The following is a 23,600-nucleotide window of genomic DNA, read 5'->3' as shown; positions in this document are numbered from 1 at the left end:
TTTTGCTTCCCAACTCTTGGGGTTCAGAGCCACTGAGCGGCAGGGGTAAGTCCAGGCAAGGAGTGGAGTTTGAAGGGAGGTGCAGACCACACAAACAGCATCACTGCACACGCATCACCACAGGCGGCACGATGAATGAGGACCACATATGCCAAGCACGGCACAAGAGGAGGCCACGTCAGTCACAGACACAGACATCACGGCAAAGGTGGGGAAGTGGGGGACCACTGGCCTTCCATGTGCAAAGGATTCTGGGAGGGTGGGTGGAGTTTGCATATTTAAAGACAGCTGTCAGGAAATTGGGGAGAGGGCCCCTGGGGGAGTTAGGGGGACCTAGAAATGGGAGGAGTTCCCCATGTGTTGAATGAGGTTGAAGGAGGGTAAAGGGAAATCCTTGTGAGTGTGGGTGGTAGCATTTGAAGATGTGGATCTCCAGGGAGATAGGAAAGGTGTTACAAAAAAAAAAAAAGGGTTTCCTAAGGATTTGGAAAGTTTTGATGGGGAACAAGGTGTGCTTGAGAGATCTGGGACCAGGAGTAGGGTTTTCCAGGAATGTCAGGGGTCCAGGAGGGAATTCAGTGGTGTTAGGCCAGAAATAGGTTGCCTGGTATTTGGGAGCTTCCAGGAAGCAAAACTGCACTCTGGAGGGACCAGGAGTGGAGGTTTTCAGGAACTTGGAGGTTCTAAAACTGAGAAGTAGGTCTTGAGGTGACCAGGTGTGGGGGTTTAGAAGGACTTGGGGATTCCAAACTTGAGAACTGGATTTAGGACCAGGAGTGAGGTTCCTCAAGGGATTTAGGGATCTTGAGGAATGGGAAGTGGGATCTTGGAGGACCAGGAGAGGCGTTCTCAAGGGGTTTGGAGATTCCAAAAGTGAGAAATGGGTTCAGGGCCAGGAGAAGGGTTGCCAGGGATTTGGGGGTTCTCAGGGTAGGGTGTCAGTCGGAGAAGAGGCTGGCGAAAGACTTCCTCAGGCTGCGGATGGTCTCAGCTTTCACCTCGTCCTGGCTAAGGCTGGGCCTGGGCGGGGCTGGCTCTGGAAGGTTGAAGGCATTGGTCAGAGACTGGGATTTGCTAGAGAGAGACAAGGTGGAGGCATGGGAGGAAGGGGGGAAGAGGGAGAGGAAGGGGAGAGAAACACAACGTTACCCCAGGCCCAGCCCCAGCCCTGCCCCTCTGATCCTGGGGCTGTGCCTGTGACCGTCCCACCCACCCCCATGGGCCTGGACCCTGAAGGTATCTCAAGACTGGGAGGACTCAGAGTAGGAGGAGCCTTAGGCCAAGGAGGTGGGATTTGGGACCAGCTGGAGAACTTGGATCCAAGGTGAAGGAGTAAGAATCTTGGGCTGAATCTTCTCTTCAAATTCTAGGCTGGGAGGAGTTTCATATAAGGAGAAGGATGAACAGGGTGGATTCCAACCTAAGGGTGAGGAGTCTAGGATAGCCTGGGAGGAGCCTTGAACCGAGGAGATGGAATTCTGGCCAGGTTGGTCGGCAGCAAATCTAAGGGGGAGAAGTTGGCTGAGGCAGGGAAGACTTTTGAACTAAGGGGAAGGAGTCTGGAATGGACCAGAAAAGGCAGAGAGAGGATGGTGTGATGGTTTGGGAAGAGACTGAGATGGAACAAGAGGATCTGGGGATGGACCAGATAGACTGCTGGAAAAGTATGAGGATCAACTGGGCAGAGATGAAGTGACTGTGACTTGGGCCAGGAGTTTTGGAGATTAGTTGGGGGGTGTCTGAGAATGGACAAGGAGGAGGATGAGTTTGGTAGGGAAGATTCTGAGATGAGCAGGGAGGTACTGAAGGGTCGGCAAGGTGCCTGGGATGTGCTGCAGGAGAGGAATTTCCCAGGACCTATTGGGAGGGATTGGAACTGAAAGTGGGGTTTCTTCGGGAGCCTGGGCCCAAATCGCTGGTATCCAAGGAAGAGGAGCTGGGATGGAGGGGAGGGGTTGCTGATGGAGTGGGAGGAGCTATAGCTTGGGGGAGGGGGTTGGCTCAAGCTCTAAAGGGAGTGCTCAGGATCCCTGGATAGAACCTCCGGCTGAGGGGCGTGGGAGCTGGAGCTGCCTATTGGTGCAGGAGCCCACTTTGTGAGCAGCAACATAAGGGCTGCTGTGGGGGTCCCCTTACTTGAGCTGTGGGTGCGGGGGACCCCCGGCAGCGGCAGTGGCAGGTGGTGGAACGTCCTGGCTGGGTTTCTGGGCCAGCTGTGGCTTGGTAGGACGTCCAGCAGGGCCCGGGCCACTGGGCCGAGGCTGCTGCGTGGTGGGTGGCCCAGTGCGGGGCATGGGGCCCACCTGGCTGGCCTGGCGTGTTGGGCCAGCAGGGCCTGGGGGCTTTTGGGGTGGGCCCTGGCGCTGCTGCACACCCTGTGGGGCCCCTGAGGCCTTTGGTGGAGCTGGACCAGAGACGGAGGTCTGACGGGTAGCCTGTGGGGGTCCTGCCTGGCGCTGGGGTGACGGGGATGCAGGTGGGCGGGCTGCTGGAGGTGCCCCAGGTCCTCCGGCCACTGGCCGGGACTGGCGGCCTTGACCCTGGGTCAGCGGTGGACCCTGAGACACAGGCTGCTGGGGTGCTGATGTGGGACTTGGTAGGCGCTGGGGCAGGGGGCTGCCAGCTGGGGGTCCAAGGCCCGAAAGGTGCTGCTGGCCCTGTGGGGGCTGGCGCTGCTGCAACGGGGGTCCCTGGCGCTGGGGGCCTGGGCCCGGCTGTGGAGGGCCACCTGAGGGACAGAAAGTGCACACGTGAGAGCGGACAAGTGAGAGGTGGTGGGGGCTTCTGGGATGGTGGGAGGCTGAGAAAGGTGACCCCTCACTTACCCTGTGGTGGGGGTCGTTGCTGAGCTGGAGGCCCTGTGGGCTGCTGGGAGGTCTGGCGGCCCAAGGGCAGGGCCCCTGGGGACGGAGTCTGTGGGCAGAGGAGTGGAGCAGGGGAGAAGTTAAAAATAGTTAACCAGCCAGTGGGGAATCAGCCGTCAGAATGACATGGGTTCCCTCTGTACTGGATGTTGCCTCATTTGTGGCTGAGCAGAGGGGATGGGGAGAGGAAGGCTCCTTCCCAGAGGAGGGATCAGGAGGCAGGCAGAGAAGTCAGGATAGCAGCTATTTATCAGTTTTTTTAAGTAACTGGTAATTGACACCACACATGCATAATGGTGATGCTATAGGCACTCTGCTCAGCCATGAGTTAGCCTACTGATTACCAGCTCTATGGCACCGCATGACTAGAGGCTGGCCTTCCCTCTACTACCCCAGGAGGCCAACCTGGCCCTTGCTCAATGCCAGGGGCCTGACCTGGCTGTGGGAGGCCCTGCCCGGGGAGGCATCCCGCTGCCTGGGCAGGGCATGGGCCATCTTGTTGACAACAAGCTCTACGATGAGCTGCTTGTCTTCATCCTGGTGGTCTCCAATGAGCGGCATGGAGGAGCCTACCACCTGGGGGAGGAAAAGGGATCTAGTGAGGAGAGTGGCAGGAGGTACATGTGAGGGTGACAGTTAAAAGGTGCTTTAAGTTGGCAAAAGGCACGGCAGCTGCCAAAGAAATGAGCTTTAGTTTAAGAGGCACTGATTTTGCACTGTGAGGAAGGCTTGTCTTCCTCACAAGGTACATTACAATTGAGGTACTTTATAGCAGGAGTCGGCAAATTGCGACCCACAGGCCAAATCCAGCCCACCACCTATTTTTGTATAGCCGTGAGCTAAGAATGGGTTTTACATTTTTCCTTGGTTGAAAAAGAATTAAAAAAATTTCATGACAAGTGAAAATTATAGGAAATTCAAATGTCAGTGTCCATAAGGTTTTATTGGAACAGAACCATACTTGTTTACATATTGTCTGTGGCTGCTTTTGCAGGGTTGAGTAGTTGCAATACAGACCATATGGCCTGCAAAGCCTGAAATATATACTATCTGGCCCTTTACAACAGAAGTTTGCCAATTCCTGCTTTATAATTTACTAGGTGTTTTGTTCTTTATAAAAGAAGCCTGGGTGGCACAGTTGGTTAAGCATTTGCTGCTACCTTGAAGGTCGGCAGTTCAAACCCACCAGCTGCTTTGTGGAAGAAAGATGTGGCAGTTTGCTTCTATAAAGATTACAGCCTTGGAAGCCTTATGGGGCAGTTCTACCCTGTCCTGTAGAGTTGTTATGAGTGGTAATCCTTACAGAGGACACAGTTTACAAAGCACCTTGTTCTTTACAAAGGACTATGTGATATATGGTATGTTGAGAGTTAGGAAGTGCTTTATAAAGGGTACCACTGTTTACAAAATACCATGTATAAAGTGCTGCTCTTTACCAGGCACTTCCTGATTTTCAAGATATTTTACTGTTTACAGATTACTGTTTACCAAGGGCACCACTGTTTACAAAGAGCTTTAGAATTTTGAAAGCATTTTGCTTCCATAACAAGGACTTCCCAGTTTTAAAAGCTCCCCCCCCCTTTTTTTTATAGTTTTACAAAACACTCTGCTGTTCACCAAGCACTTCCTGGTTTGTAAGGTGCTTTACAGTGTACAGAGTACTTTATTATCTTTACTAACTTGCTTTATTAACTTTTATAGTTTACAAAATGCTGTTTGCCAAGGCCCTCCCAGTTAACAGCTCTTTACAGTTTACTAAGTGCTTTGCCATTCACCAAGGTGTCCCAGTTCACAGAGCAGTTTAGAGTTTACTGTTTTGCCATTTGCCAGGGATGTCTCAGTTCACAAGGTACTTTACCGTTTACTAAGCACTTTGCCACTTGCTAAGGGCCTTTTTTGCCACAGAGATCATCGGTTTAGAATATTGCTGCTGTGCACTTGCTCCTCCCTCTGTGCACCCACCTCAATGATGTGGTCCCTTCCATCCTTGCCATGCAGCGCTTCCACTGCACAGATGTCCAGTCCCCCAAAGATCTCTGAGCACGTGTCCACCCACAGCTTGTACCTGCCAAGACATGGGGTAGGGAAACCTGTCAGCGCCTTGCCTGGGTGTCTGTACTCCCACCCTCACTTACTATCCCGCCCCGAGTTTATGTTCCTTACCTGTCAGACATGGCAATCTGCTCGAGCATTGCAGAGCCAGTGTTGGTCTTCCAGTTCCCTGACACAGATGTCCTCCTGGAGGACGAGGCAAGAGATGTTCAAGGGGCTTAAAGTGGACGGGGTGGGACAGGCAGGGGACCCCCCAGACCCTGGTTTCTCCACTCACATGTAGGCCTTGTAGTTCTGCCCAATCTTCTGGACACGCACATCATATTTGGCGTCAATGAAGGGTTCGGTGGTGGCATACGTCTTGGTCAGTGCCACGACACTTGCAATGTCCTGGAAGTCATGCTGGTTGTCTACCTTGACCTGTGGGAGTGGGGTCAGGGATCAGGGCCAAGTTAGGATGGGGCAGTAGTGGGGGTGCCTCAAGGAGCAGGGCTGTGTACACATATAACAGGTAGGGTACATACATGAAAATTAGGTGAACACAGTATACCAACAGGCATACCAAGGCACTCAAATATGCATACAGGTCTCCAGTTTTTTACATGTGGACAGAGTTGCGTGTACACAACTCTGTGACCATAAAAACCATTAAATGGTATGCTTCAAATGGGTGAATTGTATGATATGTGAATTATATCTGAATAAAGCTGTTAAACAATTGGGTGTATATACAGTACACATAATTGGCATCCAGGCACAAAATCAGTGGTACACACAATATACAAGCATACGGAAGCACTGACACTCAAACATAACAAAAGTCTTTTCTGTGTACACACAGAGACAAAATCAGACAGATGGAAAGCATACAAGGACCCCAAGACCCTTGAACATAAAAGATTATGGTTATGTGTGTCCAACACAAAAGCAGGCATGTACACAGGGACAATACTGGAAACACTAACACAAAATTGGCTGAATGCATGATAGAAAAATGGGTCCACAAAAAATCAGTTGAATGGAAAAAACAAAAATGTGAATACGTAGACATCTCAAGACGTACAATCAAACAGGATTACTGGTGTGTGCTGAATACACAAATACACATCTACATACAGACAATGCTAGATGTATGTACTGTGTACAAACACACACACACACACACCCCACCCAGTGACTCACCTTGCCCATCCCAGAGTGTGCATGCCCCATCTTCACAACCACAGGGTATGTTGTGCTGCTGAGCTGGATAGGATGGAAAGAGGTGGTATGGTCAGGGCAGGAGGGCTGAGCACCAGGCACGGGGGTCGGGGGTGCTGAGGGGAACCCATCTGGTGGGAGCCACATTATAGGCCATTTCCCAGAAGAGGCAGATCAGAGACAGATGGAGGGGGGGTTACACAGTACCTCCAAGCCCAAAATCTAACCCAGAGCCCTGCCTGCCTGTCTCCCTGTCCATCGCCCCATATCTCTAGACTTTCCACCCATGCTTTTCTGGGCAGAGGCATGGGATAAGGGTGGGGGACTTTTCCGGAAAAAGGAACCTTTGTTTTTACAGTGAGTGATAAGGAGTTGAGTGTGTATATAGGGGTGGTGGTGATGAGCATATACCAACTAGACCCCACACCAGCCCTTATAGCAAGCCTTGTCCACACAGATGCATAACCCAGAGACCCACACAAACATTTAGAACTCAGATCAACACAGCCAAGCCCAGAGATGCCAGTGCACATTGAGACACAAAAGACAGAGGGACCTGCAACCAGCACAGACTCCAAAGCGCGCCTAGCTCTCCAGGGCTCACAGAGACCCACAACACAGTCATCCACCACCCCCCCACCCCATGTGCTCACAGCAGGGGACAGAAATCAGCATGCTTGACCAGCCTTGTTTCTCAGCAGTACACACTCAACATTCCTAGACACACACTCAACACTTTTGGACACAGACACAGCACACAGCCCTCCTCCCTTCGCCCAAACACACTTAACAGAGGGACACACGCAACACCCAACAGGTGACCCATACAACACAGAGACAACCATCAGAGATACAGCCACAGAATACAGAGACACATTTAACTCTGACAGGCACACACAACAGAACTAGACACAGAGTTAACACAGGCACACAGAACATCCCTAGGCACATGCACAACAAACAGAAGAACCCACACAACATACAGATGTACACACTTCTAGGCATTCACATAACCACTGAGACCCATAACAGAGACCCACACTACACTCCTGGGCACACAAAAAAGTATATCTAGACACACAAAACATGCCTTGTCATATACAGAACACAGGCATGCACACAACCAGAGACACTCAGTACCCTAAGTATACTCCCAGGCCACAACTCTGGGTGTGTGCCCACACAACATTCCTTAGGATGTGTGTGCGTGCGTGCGCGTGCGCACACACACACACACATATACACATTCAGGCGTGGGAAAGACCTCGAGTTCCACCCCCCACGCCCACTCTGGGTGGGGTAGAGGGGCCTGGGTTGGGTGACTCCAGCCCCACCAATAGCACGAATGCACGCAAAGGGCCCCCTCCTGCCCCTCCCTCCCGCTGTGGAGACAGATGCCTGACGGGGGTAGAGAGAAGGCATTCCGGGAGGGGATGCTGGGGCGGTGGCGGTTCCGGGAGGTTCCCAGTTCCCGACAGGCACAGGAAGCCCACAGGCTCAGGGTGACTGACTGACCTTCAGGCCTTGCCCTCCCTCTGCACCCCCACCTTCCTCATTTCCCAAATGACTGGTGTCATTATGGGGGGGGGCAAAGACGGGGATGGGGGATTATGAGGGTCCTCTAGGTAGCATGCCAGGGAAACAATGCAGAGGCGTACACATGACAAACTCAGGCATACGGCATATGTATACACAGCATGCAGAGGTAAACGAAACATTTCACAATTACATAGACAACCTGGACCCGCTTTACAGAGGCAGACACAAAACTCCCATAAGCAACATGAAATACACAGGGATATATAAAACACTCACATACACACAGCTCTCAGAAACACACAGCAACACAGAGGTACACATACCACCTAGAGGCACACATACAGCTCTCAAAGGCACACACACACACACACACTCAGAGGCAGAAACGCACCAGAGAGCTGAGTGCACACATGCCCGAGGTTTCTAGGCCCCTCTTTTCATAAACAGTCCTTGTGTCCTCTGACCCTGAACCTGCACACACTGTGTATGTGTGTGCCTCCACTTGTGTGCATGCATGAAGTTATGGACTCTGGGGTTCCCCTGGAAATCCCTAAGTTTGCATTTTGGCCTCCCCTCTTCCTTAACGCCATGTCACTTAATTCCTCCCTGGGCCTCAGTTTCCTGATCTGTACAAAGGGCACCTAAGCACTGGTGTGTGGTGGGGACTGTCGGAGTTAGCTCTACACACCCCAGCTGGGCTCCATGGGCTCCCACACCATCGAACTCCCCAGATGATCACACACCTGAACACTCCTTCCACAGAACTCCACCAGCTTCACAGCCTGTGCACTAACCCAGATCCCCAGAACCCTCATATGTAGATGGTAAAACCCTGTGCTGACTCAGGCTTCAGAATCACAGAGCTGGCGTCAGAACCGGGGTCAGTGAGGGGCTGCAACAGGACTTTCCCTTTCCTCGCTTCTTCCTCAGCCTGGCCAGCTACCACTCTTACTCAACCCGTTTCATTCACTCTAACTCCCCCGGTACTCACCCCCTTTCACAGTCAGTGTCTACAATCTTTTGAGTTTACTTCTCTCCTTCCTGTCCCCCCTAACAAGTCATTTCTTCACTCTCATTCCTGGGAAGGTCACTCAACCCCTTTGTGTCTCAGTTTCCTCATCTGTATAATGAGAATATAAGCAGTTCCTCATACAGGGATGTTGTGAGGAATAAACTAGTTATTTCAGGAAAAACACAGCACAATATCTAGCACACAGTAAGTCTCAATCCTCAATAAGTGTTGGGTACTATTATTATTGCTTTAACATCCTTTCATTAAACCAACATTAATTAACAAGGAGGTGATCAGAACTGACTGAATGAGATACTGTATATACAAAGACTTTAGAACAGTGCTTGCTACACAGTAAACTCTCCGTACGAGTTGTTGTTGGTGGTGGTTATTGTTATTACTGGTCTAACCTCTCTGAGTTAATCAAGCCTAATTCTCAAAGGGGCAATGGAGATTGAATGAGACAATTTACACACAGACCTTAGTAGACAATACACAGTAAGTATTATCATCACTTCATCATCATTATTGGTCTACCCTCCCTGAATTAACCAAGGATGTTAATCAGCCTTCAGAACTTGGAATTGTCCCCTTCCCCAGGACCCCCGGGACAGCCAACATCAGGAAGCTGGTGGGCAGGGATTGCCTCATCTCACCCTCCACCAGGGGCGTGGGAGGGTTAGTGGGGAAGGGGCAGGGCAGGATGGGGTGGGGATCAGTTTTCTACTGACTCACTGGCCTCTTTCACCACCATTCAACACCGCCCCCCCCCCCCCATATGCACATTCCCGGCTTGCCAGGACTGTGCCTTGCCTGGGTTAAGATCCTGGTGTTAGCCAAGGTTCGAATCCCAGCCATGTCTTGTGACCCTGAGAAAATTCTTCAATCCCTCTAAAAAACCAGTTGCCTTCAAGTCAATTCTGACTCATGGCAACCCATGTGTGTGTGTCAGGGTAAACTATACTTATCAGGGTTTTCAATGGCTGAGTTTTTGGAAGTAGGTCACCAGGTCTTCCTTCTGAGGTGCCTCTGGGTGGACTCGAATCTTCAACTTTTTAGATAGCAGCTGAGCATGTTAACTGTTTGCACCACCAAGGGACTCCTCAATCCCTCTAATGCATCACATTTCCTCGTCTGTAAAAACGGAATACCACCAGTCCTCATCTCAGAGACTTATGAGCTTTAAATGAGATAAATTATGCCAAGTGCCTGGCATACAGTATATTGTTGTTAGCTGCTGTGGAGTCCGCAGTTTCCGACTCATGGTGACCCCATGCACAGTGGAACAAAACGCAAGTCCCATGATCAGTTGTGGCTCTGACCATTGTGGTCCATAAGGTTTTCATTGGCTGATTTCAGAAGTAGATTGCCACGCCTTTGTTCCTAGTCCATCTTAGTCTGGAAGCTCTGCTGAAACCTGTTCAGTATCATAGCAACACACAAGCCTCCACTGATAGATGGGTTGTGGCTGCACATGAGGTGCATTGGCCAGGAATCAAACCTGGGTCTCCTGCATGGAAGGCGAGAATTCTACCACTGAACCACCAATGCTTCATTGGTACACAGTAGGTGCCATATAAATGCTGGCTATTTGGCTGCATTTTTTGAAAGAAGTTAAGACCCAGGCCCTGGTTCCAGGCCACCTGAGCTCAAATCCCAGTTCTGCCACTTTTTAACTCTGTGATCTTGATGTCACTTAACTCTGTACTTCAGCTTCCCAGTTTGTATTCCACCTCCATTCACATGCCTTATCTTCCTTTATTGCTTCTGCATCATTCGTTTCTTCTCTGCCTCCCCTGCCCCTCACTAGAATGTCAGATCTACAAGGAAATGGATTTTCGTGTTTTTTGTGTGCTTGTGTGTTTGTTGAAAGAATGAACTAATTTGGGTTTCAGCTATGGGCAGCTTGGGGAATGTGAGGAATTCGATAGGCTTTGGAAGAAGTTTGGAGACTTGAGGGGATGTGGGGGAATCCTGCCTATAAGGCCTCCACTGAGGCTGCTTGTAAGGATTGGTGCACAACGTGGGGATGGGGGAGGGGGTGGCCGGGAACCGAGGCCCAGGGGGAGGGAGAGGAGGAGGGTGCACCCCCCTTTCCGCAATGGCGACCCGCCCCTTGGCCTCTGCGCTGATGGTGGGTGGATGAGTAATGCATCCAGGAAGCCTGGAAGCCTGTGGTTTCCGCACTGCTTCCACCCCCGCCCCCTCGCATGGACATTTATCCCCTACCGCTCAGGCCCTGCCGCCATCGCCGCAGACCCAGCGCCTAGAGAGACACCAGAGGTAGGCAGGGGCCTGGGTGGCCCCACAGAGGCTGGAGCTCAGCTGGAGCTTTCCTGCCAGCCACCAGGCTGGCCGGTTCCTGTGCAGACGCCTGGCGGCCTACCCTGGCCTCCCAGCACCAGGACCCTGGGCTGGAAAAAGGAGAAGAGGGTGGGGCTGGAGCTGCTCCACCAAACCCGAGCCCCTAAATCCCCTGACCCCTAACATCCATACCAACTTCCTCAAACCTGTGACCCATTAATACTACAAACTCCTCCCAACCTGCCAACTCGCCTAAATTCCTCTTACTGCCCCCAAGTCCCCCACCCCGTCTCCCCAGCTCCCTAAACTCCCCTGGCCCTCAAATCCCCCAAACTCCTCAATCTTCAACCCCTAAACCTCAGAACTCCCCAACCTCTAAATCTCTGAAGCACCCCCACCCCCTTAATCCCCGAAGTTCCCTCTACCCCTTAAACCCCCAAACTCCCCCAACTTCCTAAACCCCAACTTCCTCAAAATTCCTCAACCTCCTTAAATCCAAAACTCCCCAAGCCCCCTATATCACTCACAGTTCACAACCCCTAAACTCCCAACCTCCCCTAAACTTCTCCAGCCCCCCAACCACCAAATTTTTCACCCCAAACTTCTCAACCTCCAAACCCCCCAACGCCCCTAAATCCTCAAAACTCCCCACCCCTAATATTCCAAACTCCACAACCCTCTAATTCCCTAACTCACCCAGTCCCCTAAATCACCCAAACTCCACACACAACTCCTTAAACTCTCCCAACCCCTTAAACCCCTCTGGGCTCCCCAAATCACCAACTCCCTTAAAATCCACAAACTCCCCAAGCCCAAACCAGCCCCTTAATCCCCTTTCAGGCTGCCCTGGAAGAGGGTGGGGGGGGGATCAGCTGTGCTGGGGCCAAATGACACCCCCTGCCCTGACTCCTGACTCCAGCAGAACCCACCATGGCTCCCTTCACGCCCCTGGCCTCTGGCATCCTGTTTTTGCTTTGGCTGATCACCCCCAGCAGAGCATGCACCTGTGCTGCACCACACCCGCAGATGGCCTACTGCAGTTCTGATCTTGGTGAGTCTGTACCCCACCCTGCCCACACACTCCATGCTTTGGTTTCCCTCTCAGTCCATTGGGGTTCACAGTGGTGCCTACTTCTAGAATAATTTCACCCACCCCTGCACTTACTCTGCAGCAGCCACGCTGGCCTCCTCACACTTCCTTGACTACACTAGGCCTGATCCCACCTCAGGGCTTTGTACTGGCCCTCCATTTGTCTGGTACACCCTTCCCCCCAGGTATCCACATGGGTGTCTGCCTCAAACATCACCTTCTCAGGGTGGCCTCCCCTGGCAGCCTTATTTAAAACCTTAATCCCTGACCCCTAGTACTCCTGATCCCTCTTATCCAGCTCTGCAATTCTCCATCACACTTAATACTTTCTAATATTCCATATACTTATTTACTTTGCTTGTTTCTAGTCTGTCTTCCCCTGGCTAGAATGTGAGCTCCACAAGGGAAGGGATTTTTGTATTTTGTTCACTGTTGTGGCCCTAACACCCTGAACAGTGCCTAGCATACAGTAAGTGTTCGAGAAAAATGCTTGTTGAATGAATGAAGGAATCTACAGAGCACAGAACAATGTCTGGCACACAGTTGTTGTTTGTTGCGATCGTCCATTCCAACTCGTGGTGATCCTGTGTGTTACAAAGTAGAACTGCTGTATAGCGTTTCCTTGGCTGTAATCTTAATGGAAGCAAATTGCCAGGCCTTTTCTTCCACGGTACTGCTGGGTGGGTTCAAGCCACCAACCTTTAGGTTAGCAGTCGAGTGCAAACCATTTGTGCCACCTAGTTACCTTCTGGCACACAGTAAAAACAAAACAAAACCTGTTGCTGCCTAGTTGATTCCAACTTGACTTGACCCTAATAGGACAGAGTAAAACTGTCCCATAGGGCTTCCAAGGAGCCGCTGGTGGGTTCAAACTGCCGACCTTTTGGTTAGCAGCCAAGCTCTTAACCGCTGTGCCACCAGGGCTCACAGTAGGTGTTCCAAAATATTTGTTGAGCGAATGAACAAAAGAATTTATGAAAAAGGCTTAGAGCAGTGCCAGGCAATGAGTAGGCACTCAGTATACAGCTGGATCAATGAACGAATGTGTAAATCGCTTAGTGTGCTGTCTGGCATGCAGTAATGCCTATTTAAGTATGTGCTTGTCTAGTAGTATTATTGTGGGTATTTTATTTTTATTTGCTCAACAGCCCCTTTGACTCATTTCTTTCCCTCCTCTCTTGCAGTCATCAGGGCCAAGTTCATGGGGATGGCAGAAGTCAACCAGACTACCTTGTACCAGCGTTATGAAATCAAGATGACCAAGGTATCCCTTCTGCCCATTCCCCAGCAGTTCCTAACATTTTCCTCTCCATCAAAATAGAAGCTTCTGGCTACAGGCTAGCAAGGAAGTTGGCTGTGGTCTCAGGATGCTGTATGGCTTCAGGATAGAACATAGAGGGGGAGGATTAATATCAGTAAAACAAAGACTCTTCCTCTCATCCATCAACAGATGTTCAAAGGTTTCGACGCCTTGGGGGATGCCCCTGACATTCGCTTTGTCTACACCCCTGCCATGGAGAGCGTCTGTGGATACTTCCACAGGTCCCAGAACCGCAGCGAGGAGTTTCTCATCACTGGTGAGACCCTGCTCCTTCGCCCTGTACCATGCCAACCTGTTCCTCAAATGCTGCCTAGCCACCCTGTGGCAGGCGAGGCTCCCAAGGGAATGGTCCCAGTTGACATGGGGACCACCCCAATTTCAGCCTATCACAAAGCCAGGGATTCAGCAGGATCTGTACTCCAGGGCTGCCAGTCAGGCACCACCCTGCCCCCAGCCCAGCTAATCAGAAGCTGCTTGTCCTCCTCCCCTCTCCCCCCAGGACAACTGCGGAAGGGGCACCTGCACATCACCACCTGCAGCTTCATCGCTCCCTGGAGCAGTCTGAGCTCTGCTCAGCGCCGAGGCTTCACCAAGGCCTATGCTGCTGGCTGTGAGGAATGCACAGTGAGTGCCTGGGCCCTGCTCTCCTTGCAGAGGTCATTCCCTGGGCTTTTCCTGCACCCTCTGGCTAGTCCTTGTCCCTGTGGCTGCTCCCCCAGGACTGTCCCTGACCTCTCTTGCCATTCCTCCAAACCTGAGACTGTTCCCTTGGAAATTCTGGTTGCTTCCTTACCCTGTGTCTGATACCTTGGATTGACTATTCCCTGGACCTGGCTGTTCTCTGTCCCTCTGACTCTCCGTTGTGACCATTCTCTAGTCCCTCTGTCTGTTCTCAACCCCTTGGGATTGTTTCTTGGTTCTCCAAGAAACAGTGTTCTCCAATGACCCAAAGTGCTGTTCCCTAAACCCGCTGACCCTTATCCAGCACATCTGACTGTTCCTCTGCAGCACTGACTGTTCTCAACACAAGGGACTATTCCCTGACAGCCTTAAATGTTCTCTGACCCCCAGTGACTGTCCCTAGGCCTCCTGGCTATTCCTATGATTAAACTGCCCACCTGCCAAATGTTCCCTGTCTCCAGGAGACCCGCCAGCCTGATCCCCAGCAACTGTTCCCTAATCACCATTCCTAGGAAACTGATCCTTTCACGAGCTTACTGTCACCCTGCAGAGCCCAATGACTGTTCCTCCTAATAGGAGAGGCTGTTCTTGAGTGTACCTAGGTGGGGCGATACCAAGTCTCCCCAGCAGCTTGAGGTTGAAAGTTGAGGAGGGGAAAGTTCTTGCTGTATAGGGGAGGTAGGGGGAGGAGGAGAAGCCCTCAGAGTTGTGCCCCCTCCCCTCCTCCAGGTGTTTCCCTGTTCATCTATCCCCTGCAAGCTGGAGAGTGACATTCATTGCCTGTGGACAGACCAGCTCCTCTCAGGCTCCGAGAAGGGCTTCCAGAGCCGCCACCTTGCCTGCCTGCCACGGGAGCCAGGGCTGTGCACCTGGCAGTCCCTGAGGCCTCGGATAGCATGAATCCTGTCCTCCAGCAGAAGCCTAAGCCTGCCCAGTGCTCAGCCACTTTCTCAGTCCCACCTTTCTCCCAGACAATGAAATAAAGAACTACCACCCAGCAGGCGGTGTCCTTGTGTAGTGCCTGTGCACAAACCCATCTTACTGATGACCGGGTGGGAGCACCCTGGGATCAGTGCTGAGGGGTGAGGGATGCAAAATGTTTCAAATAATGCTTTCACATTTTACATAAAAATTTGATGTATTGGTAATAATTCTCAACATTGGCATTAGCCCTGGTGATCTGAAACAGAAGTAATGGTAATTTAACTTGCATTATCAACCATAGCTTAGTTTCCCTAGTCAGTACTTTAAAACATTTTACTATATACTAGTTTGTAAGTCTTATTTGCACAAAAAGAAAAATCCAAACCCATTGCCATCGAGTCAACTCTGACTCATTGCGAGCCCATGTGCTACAGAGTAGAACTTTGCTCCATAGGATTTTCTTCGCTGTAATCTTTATGGAAGCAGATTGCCAGGCCTTTCTTCCGTGGCACTGCTGGGTGGGCTCGAACCTTTTGGTTAGTCCCCGAGAGCCGTTTACTTCACCAAGGGACCTTCCTATTTGCACAGGGCTCTCTATTTTATAAATTCCTCCCACTGATGACAAATCACTACCTCATTGGAACATTCCTCCATTCACAAATCTCTCCAGTTGACAAACTCACTGACAAATGCCCTATCAGTTGGCAAACAGCTCTCCTTGCCTCAGGCATTGTCCTGATGTTGTCAGATGAGGACACCCCATCCAAACCTGTGCATGCTACTGTTTCTACCCTTAGGGTTTATACTGTGAGTCTGACATTTGGGTGGAAGGGGAAACTCCCAGGGAACAAAGAGCCCCCCTGCATAGCCCAGCCAGGAACTCTGGAAGAAGGGGTAGTCCTGGCTTCCCACCCATGGCCTGGGGGATATTCCTTGGAAGTGGTTATATGGGGAATAGGAGAGATGAGACGGGGAGAGGGTGTGATTTCAAAACCCCCAAGCTCTGCCCTTTTCCCGGTCTCCCTTCCTCGGCCCCTGTTCTCTCATCTCTTCTCTGACCAACCTTGAAGGAAATACTTACGGCATTCAAATACACAAATACACTTAGGGTTCAGAATCAGTACCAACCAGGTACGTCAGCCCAGACCTTCCACCAGTAAGAACACCTCCCCCTACACAGTTGTCCCCTCACTAAAACTGGAACCTCACCTCTCTAGTTCATCTTCCCTCACAAAACCTGAGTGAGGGACCCTTTAAAGCCTCCCTTTCTTGGGTGCTTCCCTGGCTCCTGCCCCTTGAACTCCAAAAGTCTTCGGAGTCAGTGTGAGGCCCCTGGAGAACCAGAATTTCAGATTGGTGCAAACATTCAATAGAATACCCAGGTGTCCTATGTCTGCTTAAAAAAAAAAAAAACTAAAAATCAAACACCTTTGCTCATCCGAAGACTTCACCAAAAGAGTAAAAACACTACCTACAGACTGGGAAAAAGTTTTTAGCTATGACATTTCCGATCAGCACCAGATCTCTAAAATCTACATGATACTGCAAAAACTCAACTGGAAAAAGACAAATAACCCAATGAAAAAATTGGCAAAGAATATGAACAGGCACTTCACTGAAGAAGACATCCAGGTTGCTAACAAATACATGAGGAAATGCTCACGATCATTAGCCATTAGAGAAATGCAAATCAAAACTACAATGAGATTCCATCTCACTCCAACAAGGCTGGCATTAATCCAAAAAACACAAAATAATAAATGTTGGAGAGGTTGTGGAGAGACTGGAACACTTATACAATGCTGGCGGGAATGTCAAATGGTACAACCACTTTGGAAGTTGATTTGGCACTTCCTTAAAAGGCTAAAAATAGAACTGCCATACAATCCAGCAATCACACTCCTTGGAATATATGCTAGAGAAGTAAGAGCCTTTACGTGAACAGATATATGCACACCCATGTTTACTGCAGCACTGTTTATAATAGCAAAAAGATGGAAGCAACCAAGGTGCCCATCGATGGATGAATAGATAAATAAATTATGGTATATTCACACAATGGAATACTATGCATCGATAAAGAACAATGATGAATCCATGAAACATTTCATAACATGGAGAAATCTGGAAGATGTTATGCTGAGTGAAATTAGTCAATTGCAACAGAATAAATATTGTATAAGACCACCATTATAATAACTTGAGAAATAGTTTAAACAGAGAAGAAAATATTCTTTGATGGTTACAAGAGTGGGGAGGGAGGGAAGGAGAGAAGTTTTCACTAATTAGTAGATAAGAACTATTTTAGGTGAAGGGAAAGACAACACGCAATACAGGGGAGGTCAGCACAACTGGACTAAACCAAAAGCAGACTCCTGAATAAACCGAATGCTTCGAAGGCCAACATAGCAGGGGCAGGGGTTTGGGGACCATGGTTTCAGGGGACATCTAAGTCAATTGGCATAATAAAATCTATTAAGAAAACATTCTGCATCCCACTTTGGAGAGTGGCATCTGGGGTCTTAAACGCTAGCAAGTGGCCATCTAAGATGCATCAACTGTTCTCAACCCACCTGGAGAAAAGGAGAATGAAGAACACCAAGGACACAAGGTAATTACGAGCCCAAGAGACAGAAAGGGCCACATAAACCAGAAACTACATCAGCCTGAGACCAGAAGAACTAGATGGTGTCCGGCTACAACCAATGACTGCCCTGACAGGCAACACAACAGAGAACCCCTGAGAAAGCAGGAGAGCAGTGGGATGCAGACCCCGAATTCTCATAAAAAGACCAGACTTAAGGGTCAGACTGAGACTAGAAGGACCCCGGAGGTCCTGGTCCCCAGACCTGTTAGCCCAAGACAGGAACCATTCCCAGGGCCAACTCTTCAAACAGGGATTGGACTGGACTATGGGATAGAAAATGTTACTGTTGAAGAACAGGCTTCTTGGATCAAGTAGACTCATGAGACTGTGTTGGCATCTCCTGCCTGGAGGGGAGATGAGAGGGCAGAGGGGGCCAGAAGCTGCCCGAATGCACACGAGGAGAGAGAGTGGAGGGAAGGAGTGTGTTGTCTGATTAGGGGGAGAGCAATTAGGAGTGTATAGCAAAGTGTGTATAAATTTTTGTATGAGAGACTGACTTGATTTGTAAACTTTCACTCAAAGCACAATAGAAATTAACTTAAAAAAAAAGACTCCAATATATTTCCTTTGGTGAAGGAAAAAAAAAAAAAAAAACCAAACCCATTGCCATGGAGTTGATTCTGATTCACAGGGACCCTACAGGACAGAGTAGAACCGCCCTGTAGGGTTTCCAAGGAGCAGCTGGTGGATTCCAACCTTTTGGTTAGCAGCCGAGCAGGACCCCAAACTCCCTCCAATTGGACTACCCATTGTTCCTACCAATAAAAACCCAGGGCTCCCCCAGGGCATTCTGGGCCATCAAGGGTGGCCCCTATATCCTCTGTGATCCTGTCCCAGAACCTTATGCACTCCTGGGAGGTTTCCCCAGGGTCCATGATATGTCCTGGATCTAGATGAGTGGATTATGATCGCCCAGTGCTTGTTTCATCTTAGCAGGGAAAGCCCACTGCAGGCAATAATTTCTGTCACATCTACACCTTGTATGCCCTGGGGGGATCTGAACCTTGTCCACCTTCGCTGATGGGTACAACTATAAGGGGAGGCCCAGCTCCTGGTTTGGCCCTGGTGGCCTTGGTACTATTCTCTCAGCTGCCTGCAAGAGTTCGGCAGTTCCTAACAATTCAGTAGACCCATGTATCAGCTCCCTGCACTCTTATGCTGTTTCCTGACCCCAGGGCCAGCCCCTGAGTTCTCTGCTATCTGACCCCTGAGAGGAAGGTCAAGTAGAAGGTGGGAGGGGAAGGATGGAGCCTGGAGTGGAGGCCATTCCTCTGCCTACATGCCCAAGCTGCAGATGGTACCCTATAGCAAGACCCAAAGCAGCATGGACAGGGCTGATCAGTACCTCTGGGCCACCAGGCCCTACTACAGCTCTTTTTACAGAATCGAGGACAGCATAGAGGCACAGTGGTTAAAGCACTTGGCTGCTAACCAAAAAGTCAGCAGTTCAAACCCACCAGCTACTCCGCAGGAGAAAGATGTGCCCTGTCTGGAGCAAAGGAGAATGAAGAAAACCAGACACAAGGGAAAGGTTAGTCCCAAGGACTAATGAACCACAACTACTACAGCCTCCACCAGACTGAGTCCAGCACAACTAGGTGGTTTCCGGCTACCATCACCGACTGCTCTGACAGGGATCCCAATAGAGGGTCTCAGACAGAGCTGGAGAAAAATGTAGAACAAAATTCTAACTCACAAAAAAGACCTGACTTACTGGTCTGACAGAGACTGGAGAAACCCTAAGTGTATGGCCCCCAGACACACTTTTAACTCAGTACTGAAGTCACCCCCGAGGTTCATTCTTCAGCCAAAGATTAGACAGGCCCACAAAACAAAGACTAATACATGTAGCTCAACCATGTGTATAAGACTAAATGCACATTCCAGCCCAGGGGCAAGGACAAGAAGGCAGGAGGGGACAGGAAAGCTGGACGAATGGAAATGGGGAACCCAAAGTCAAGAGCAGGAGAGTGTTGACACATTGCAGGGTTGGCAACCAAGGTCACAAAACAATATGTGTATTGTTTAATGAGAAACTAATTTGCTCTGTAAACCTTCATCTAAAGCACAATTAAAAAAAATTTTACAGCCTTGGAAACCCTATGGGGCCGTTCTACTCTGTCCTATAGGGTCGCTATGAGTCGGAATCAACTTGACAGCAGTGGGTTTGGTTTTTGGTTTTTAGGCCACTATGAGTCTGAACAGACTCGACGGCACCTAACAACAACACATGAGGCTACCTGCTCCAGTGCCCTGGCATGACCTCCTGGTAGGATTTGTAGTTCTGGGGTCACTATGTCCCCCCTCATGACCTTTCTAGAAAATTCATTAAAGTGAGCACCCCCTACCCCAGTATTTGGTATGTCTGTGTGTGTCTCTGTTTGGGAGAGACTCTCTGATGGCTTAAGAGGAAGCATGTGGGGGTTACAGTCTTGTGAGGTGTGAAGCATGGGGTCCAGCTCAACGGGTAGTATGGGGACCGGCCCTTCTCTCACCTGAGCCTCAGTAAGTCTCCCTTAAAAATTTGTATCACAGTCCTTACCCAGAATCCTTCACAGGTCTATGCTAGGGTTGGAGGATGATTACTGGGTGTGTTTGCCCCATGGACACCACACCATGGGTGCCACCCCCTAACCCCAAGTCCTTGGAAAGCAGTCATGTTAGATGGATGCTCCGTGGTGAGCTGGGCTAGGGAAAGGTTATGCTTCAACACCCCCCTGTGATACTCAACTCCTGCCACGAATCCCACCCTCTTGCTGGGCTGCTTTGTTCCTGACTCTTTCAGTGGCCACCCTTGGGCAGGCCCGTGGATGCTACCAATCACACCCCCATGTTGTTTATTGTAACTCAAACATGGGTAAGTCTGCGCTGACCTCAGGGAGGCCCACAGCACATGGACTCACAAGTTTCCTTGTTGTTAGTTATCCTCAAGTCGATTCTGACTTATAGAGACCCCATGTGTGTAGATTAAAACTGCTCCATGAGGTTTTCAGGGCTGTGGCCTTTCGGAAGCAGATCGCCAGGCCTGTCTTTTGAGCCACCTTTGGGTGTGTTCAAATCACCAACCTTTCCTGTGAGTAGTTGAGCATTTAACCATTTGTGCCACCCAGGGACTCCCTGGTTCCCGAAGGGTGGATAAAGCCCCCTGAGGTGGTAGAGCCCTGAGGCAAGGTGCTCTGCAAACTTTTTTCAGGAGACTTGGAGATGGAAAATCTTTAATGCCTGAATCCCGAGGGGCCCCTGACACATTTCTTCCACCCCTAGTCATCGTGGCTTAATTCCTGGGGTTCATCTTCCTCACCAAGACCATGCAGCACTGTAAGATCAAAATCACCAGGATACCATGCCCACACCTGTTCCTCTCCACACCTGTCTCCCACCAAAACACAAGCCCCTAACCCTGCTCTGGCTGAGGAAGTGGGGTGGGTCTCTGAGGCCCAAAATCTCCTGATGTAATACAAAGATCCCAGCTCCCCACCCCATAAGTGCTCCTCAGTCCCAGTGTCCCACTCTTTTTTTCCCCCTCATAGACAATCAAGGCTCACAAGGGAGTCCTGAACCTCTGGTTCATAAAAACACCCCCCAAAAATGTGGTTACATCTATCTACACACCCACCAAGGCCAACTCTGGTTACGCCCACGAGGAGAGGCTCCCCTTGAAGAACCTTACCATGGGTTAGCCAGTCAGTCCTCAGCCTGTAGGAACCCCTCATCCTTAGACCTCCCTCTGTACCAGCCCTGGAACAAAAATGTACTCCCTATCCAGGGTATTGTGCTCCCAACTTCAGCCAACCACAGCAAATTGATCCCTAACCCAGCGTTCTGAATCTTTGGGACTGACCACTTGGGAACCACAGTATGTCCTAGCTGAGGGACACGTGGTCACACTTTACTAACCCTCGGGGCATGGTCTCTATCCTCTCCAGGCTCTTTGAGGGATGGGAACCTGAAGTTCACGAGATGCAGTGGTGCATCCTTGGAAGACACTCAGTGAGGAGCAGAGAAGGGGCTTCCTAAGTATCTACAGGGAAGAATGTGTCTGGGCCTTGAGTATGTCCCCTCAGCATTTCTGCAGCCACAGGTGTCCCCTGTGTGCTCCAGCTGTTCCCAAAGCTGTTCTTTCTGCCCCTCTGCTTCCATTTGCTGTTGTCTCCTTCCTCTCCCTAGTCCCTCCCTGCTCCCTTGTCCTGTTTCCCATTCCTCCTGGTTCTGCTCCATGTTTGCTATTCCCTTTCACTGATCCCTGTACACTCTCATTGTTTCCTGGACCCTCTGCCTCTCCTCAGTCCTTGCTGCCCTTCTCTGCTAGGAGCGGGAACTGTGAGGAGAAGGGTATGGAATAGTGCTGTGCCCCAGCCACCTCCAGGTGCTTCACCATCTCCTCTGTAAGGCCACAGGCCTGAATCCCAACTTTGCACAGTGGACCTGGAGTGATGCCTGTTTCTCTGAGCACTGGCAAGAAGAGCATGAAGCCATGTACTTGGCTGCCTTCCCTGGTGACCTGGTGTCTCTTCATGTTTAATTGAATCTTCATGTACAACAGTCTCCTGCTTTGGATCCAGACCTCTACTCAGCTTCAGTGACTGGGGACTCCACCTTCCTCAAATTTATAAGCCTCCCTAAACCCATTGACCTCCTCCAACCACCCTGCTCAAGCCTCCCAAAGCCTATCAACTTCTAACTGGGCTGGGGTTCTGGTCATGTTCTGTTTCTTGAAATGGGTGGAGGTGACTTGAGTATGTTCACTGTGTGAAAATGCAATGAACTGTACACTTATGATATGCCCCCTTTTCTAAACTTTTTATAGCTTAATAAGATTGTCCCCCCAAATAAAGACCCCCCTATCCTATTGACATATCTCCCCTGCTCCTTCCTTTAGTTCCTTACTCATTCCTGCCCTCTCTCTCTCATACAGTTCCTACATCGCTGAATCTGTTGATTCTCATTCCAAAGCACCCTCTCTTTCCTCACTACACAAGGACCGTGGATCGCAGGCCCAGAGAAGGGACTGGATCCAGCAAGACCTTGAGGTCAGATTCCATCTGTCACGCATTTGCTGAACCAAAAATCACCTGGCATTGGAGTGGCCAGGGAGGGAAATTCCCTAGTGCCACAGCACCACCCACCACCCCAAGATGTGCATGACCAGGTTGATATAAGCACATTATCGGGCTAGAGAAGTTGGGGTGGAGAGAAGCCAAACTGTGTTTAACAGGGTCTCCCCATGGACAGCTCCCCCACAATGCTGGTGATAAAACTGAACTAAGCAGCCCTCAGAGAATTCCTGGCGACCTGCAATCTAAAAGGGAATAGATGGGGTACTGGAGCCAGAGTCCTGAGATGTGCCTCCCACTACATGATGGAGGCTGGGTCACCACCCCACCACAGCTTCAAAATGCAGGGTATGGGAAGACTGCTCCCACAAACCCAGGCTTAGCTTTTGCCTCTCTATGCTACACAATGGAGTGGGGAACAAAGGGAGAAATAGGGGTGGCAAGCTAGCCTACAGGGAGTCTACTGCTTCTGCCATCTCCCCCACCATTAATTGTCTTCTTCCTGGCCTCTGAAGTCCTGTTCTATCCGGCCCTGACAAAAATAGCCTGTACACATTTAAAGAACAACCAGGAGGTATGACTTGCCCAAGCAGATATCAGAAAATAGTGAGAATATATAGTAATTAAGATAGTGGCACAGGTATAGAGAAAGAGACCAGTGAAATAGAACAGAGTCCAGACCCTGACACACACATACATGAGATTTTAGTATATGACATAGGTGGCATACCATATCAGTGGGGGAAAAAGGGTTACCTTTAAGGAAAAAGATGAAATTGGATCCCTATCTACTCACTCAGTATATGAAAATAAATTTCAGATGGATGAAGAATTTAAATGTCACAAACAAGACCTTACTAAAAAGTCCCTCTTTGCCCTAGTGACTTGAGTTGCCACTTTTATCTATACTAC

General features: G+C 50.1%; 2 protein-coding genes and 1 non-coding gene across 5 annotated transcripts in view; 1 reads left to right on the top strand and 2 right to left on the bottom strand.

The window, feature by feature from the left end:
• Positions 1 to 83: 83 nt before the first annotated feature.
• Positions 84 to 23,600, bottom strand: part of SYN1 (synapsin I) — a 67,176-nt gene continuing 43,659 nt past the window's right edge. The window contains exons 6-13 of one of the 2 annotated variants that reach the window (XM_049871330.1): positions 6,099 to 6,161; positions 5,194 to 5,336; positions 5,028 to 5,102; positions 4,827 to 4,929; positions 3,300 to 3,440; positions 2,826 to 2,913; positions 2,137 to 2,728; positions 84 to 1,074 (exon numbers count right to left, since the gene is read on the bottom strand). In XM_049871330.1, coding sequence (XP_049727287.1) covers positions 939 to 1,074; positions 2,137 to 2,728; positions 2,826 to 2,913; positions 3,300 to 3,440; positions 4,827 to 4,929; positions 5,028 to 5,102; positions 5,194 to 5,336; positions 6,099 to 6,161 — 1,341 coding nt within the window. In that variant the 3' untranslated portion in view covers positions 84 to 938. The remainder of the gene's footprint in view (positions 1,075 to 2,136; positions 2,729 to 2,825; positions 2,914 to 3,299; positions 3,441 to 4,826; positions 4,930 to 5,027; positions 5,103 to 5,193; positions 5,337 to 6,098; positions 6,162 to 23,600) is intronic. The other variant, XM_049871331.1, reaches the window with a different exon arrangement.
• TRNAG-UCC (transfer RNA glycine (anticodon UCC)) lies at positions 10,148 to 10,218 on the bottom strand. Its single transcript has one exon. It is a non-coding gene; the product is annotated as a tRNA-Gly (tRNA).
• On the top strand, positions 10,844 to 15,063 carry TIMP1 (TIMP metallopeptidase inhibitor 1). 2 transcript variants are annotated; one of them, XM_049871321.1, is made up of 6 exons: positions 10,844 to 10,950; positions 11,894 to 12,022; positions 13,246 to 13,325; positions 13,512 to 13,638; positions 13,882 to 14,006; positions 14,793 to 15,063. In XM_049871321.1, exons 2-6 carry the CDS (start codon positions 11,902 to 11,904, stop codon positions 14,961 to 14,963), a joined length of 624 nt encoding a protein of 207 aa, XP_049727278.1. In that variant the 5' UTR covers positions 10,844 to 10,950; positions 11,894 to 11,901; the 3' UTR covers positions 14,964 to 15,063. The 2 variants fall into 2 exon arrangements, with proteins under 2 accessions (XP_049727278.1, XP_049727277.1); XM_049871320.1 differs by having other exon boundaries at positions 11,891 to 12,022.

Source organism: Elephas maximus, chromosome X (genome assembly GCF_024166365.1).
Source record: "Elephas maximus indicus isolate mEleMax1 chromosome X, mEleMax1 primary haplotype, whole genome shotgun sequence".
Taxonomy (NCBI): domain Eukaryota; kingdom Metazoa; phylum Chordata; class Mammalia; order Proboscidea; family Elephantidae; genus Elephas; species Elephas maximus.
The sequence above is the reverse complement of the archived record's forward strand: the minus strand, read 5'-3'. Positions and strand labels throughout refer to the sequence as shown.

Coding starts and splice junctions, on each gene's coding strand:
- TIMP1 (XM_049871321.1), top strand. CDS start 11,902: ATGGCTCCCTTCACGCCCCTGGCCTCTGGCATCCTGTTTTTGCTTTGG. Junction 12,023..13,245: donor CTACTGCAGTTCTGATCTTG/GTGAGTCTGTAC, acceptor CCTCTCTTGCAG/TCATCAGGGCCAAGTTCATG. Junction 13,639..13,881: donor CGAGGAGTTTCTCATCACTG/GTGAGACCCTGC, acceptor CTCTCCCCCCAG/GACAACTGCGGAAGGGGCAC.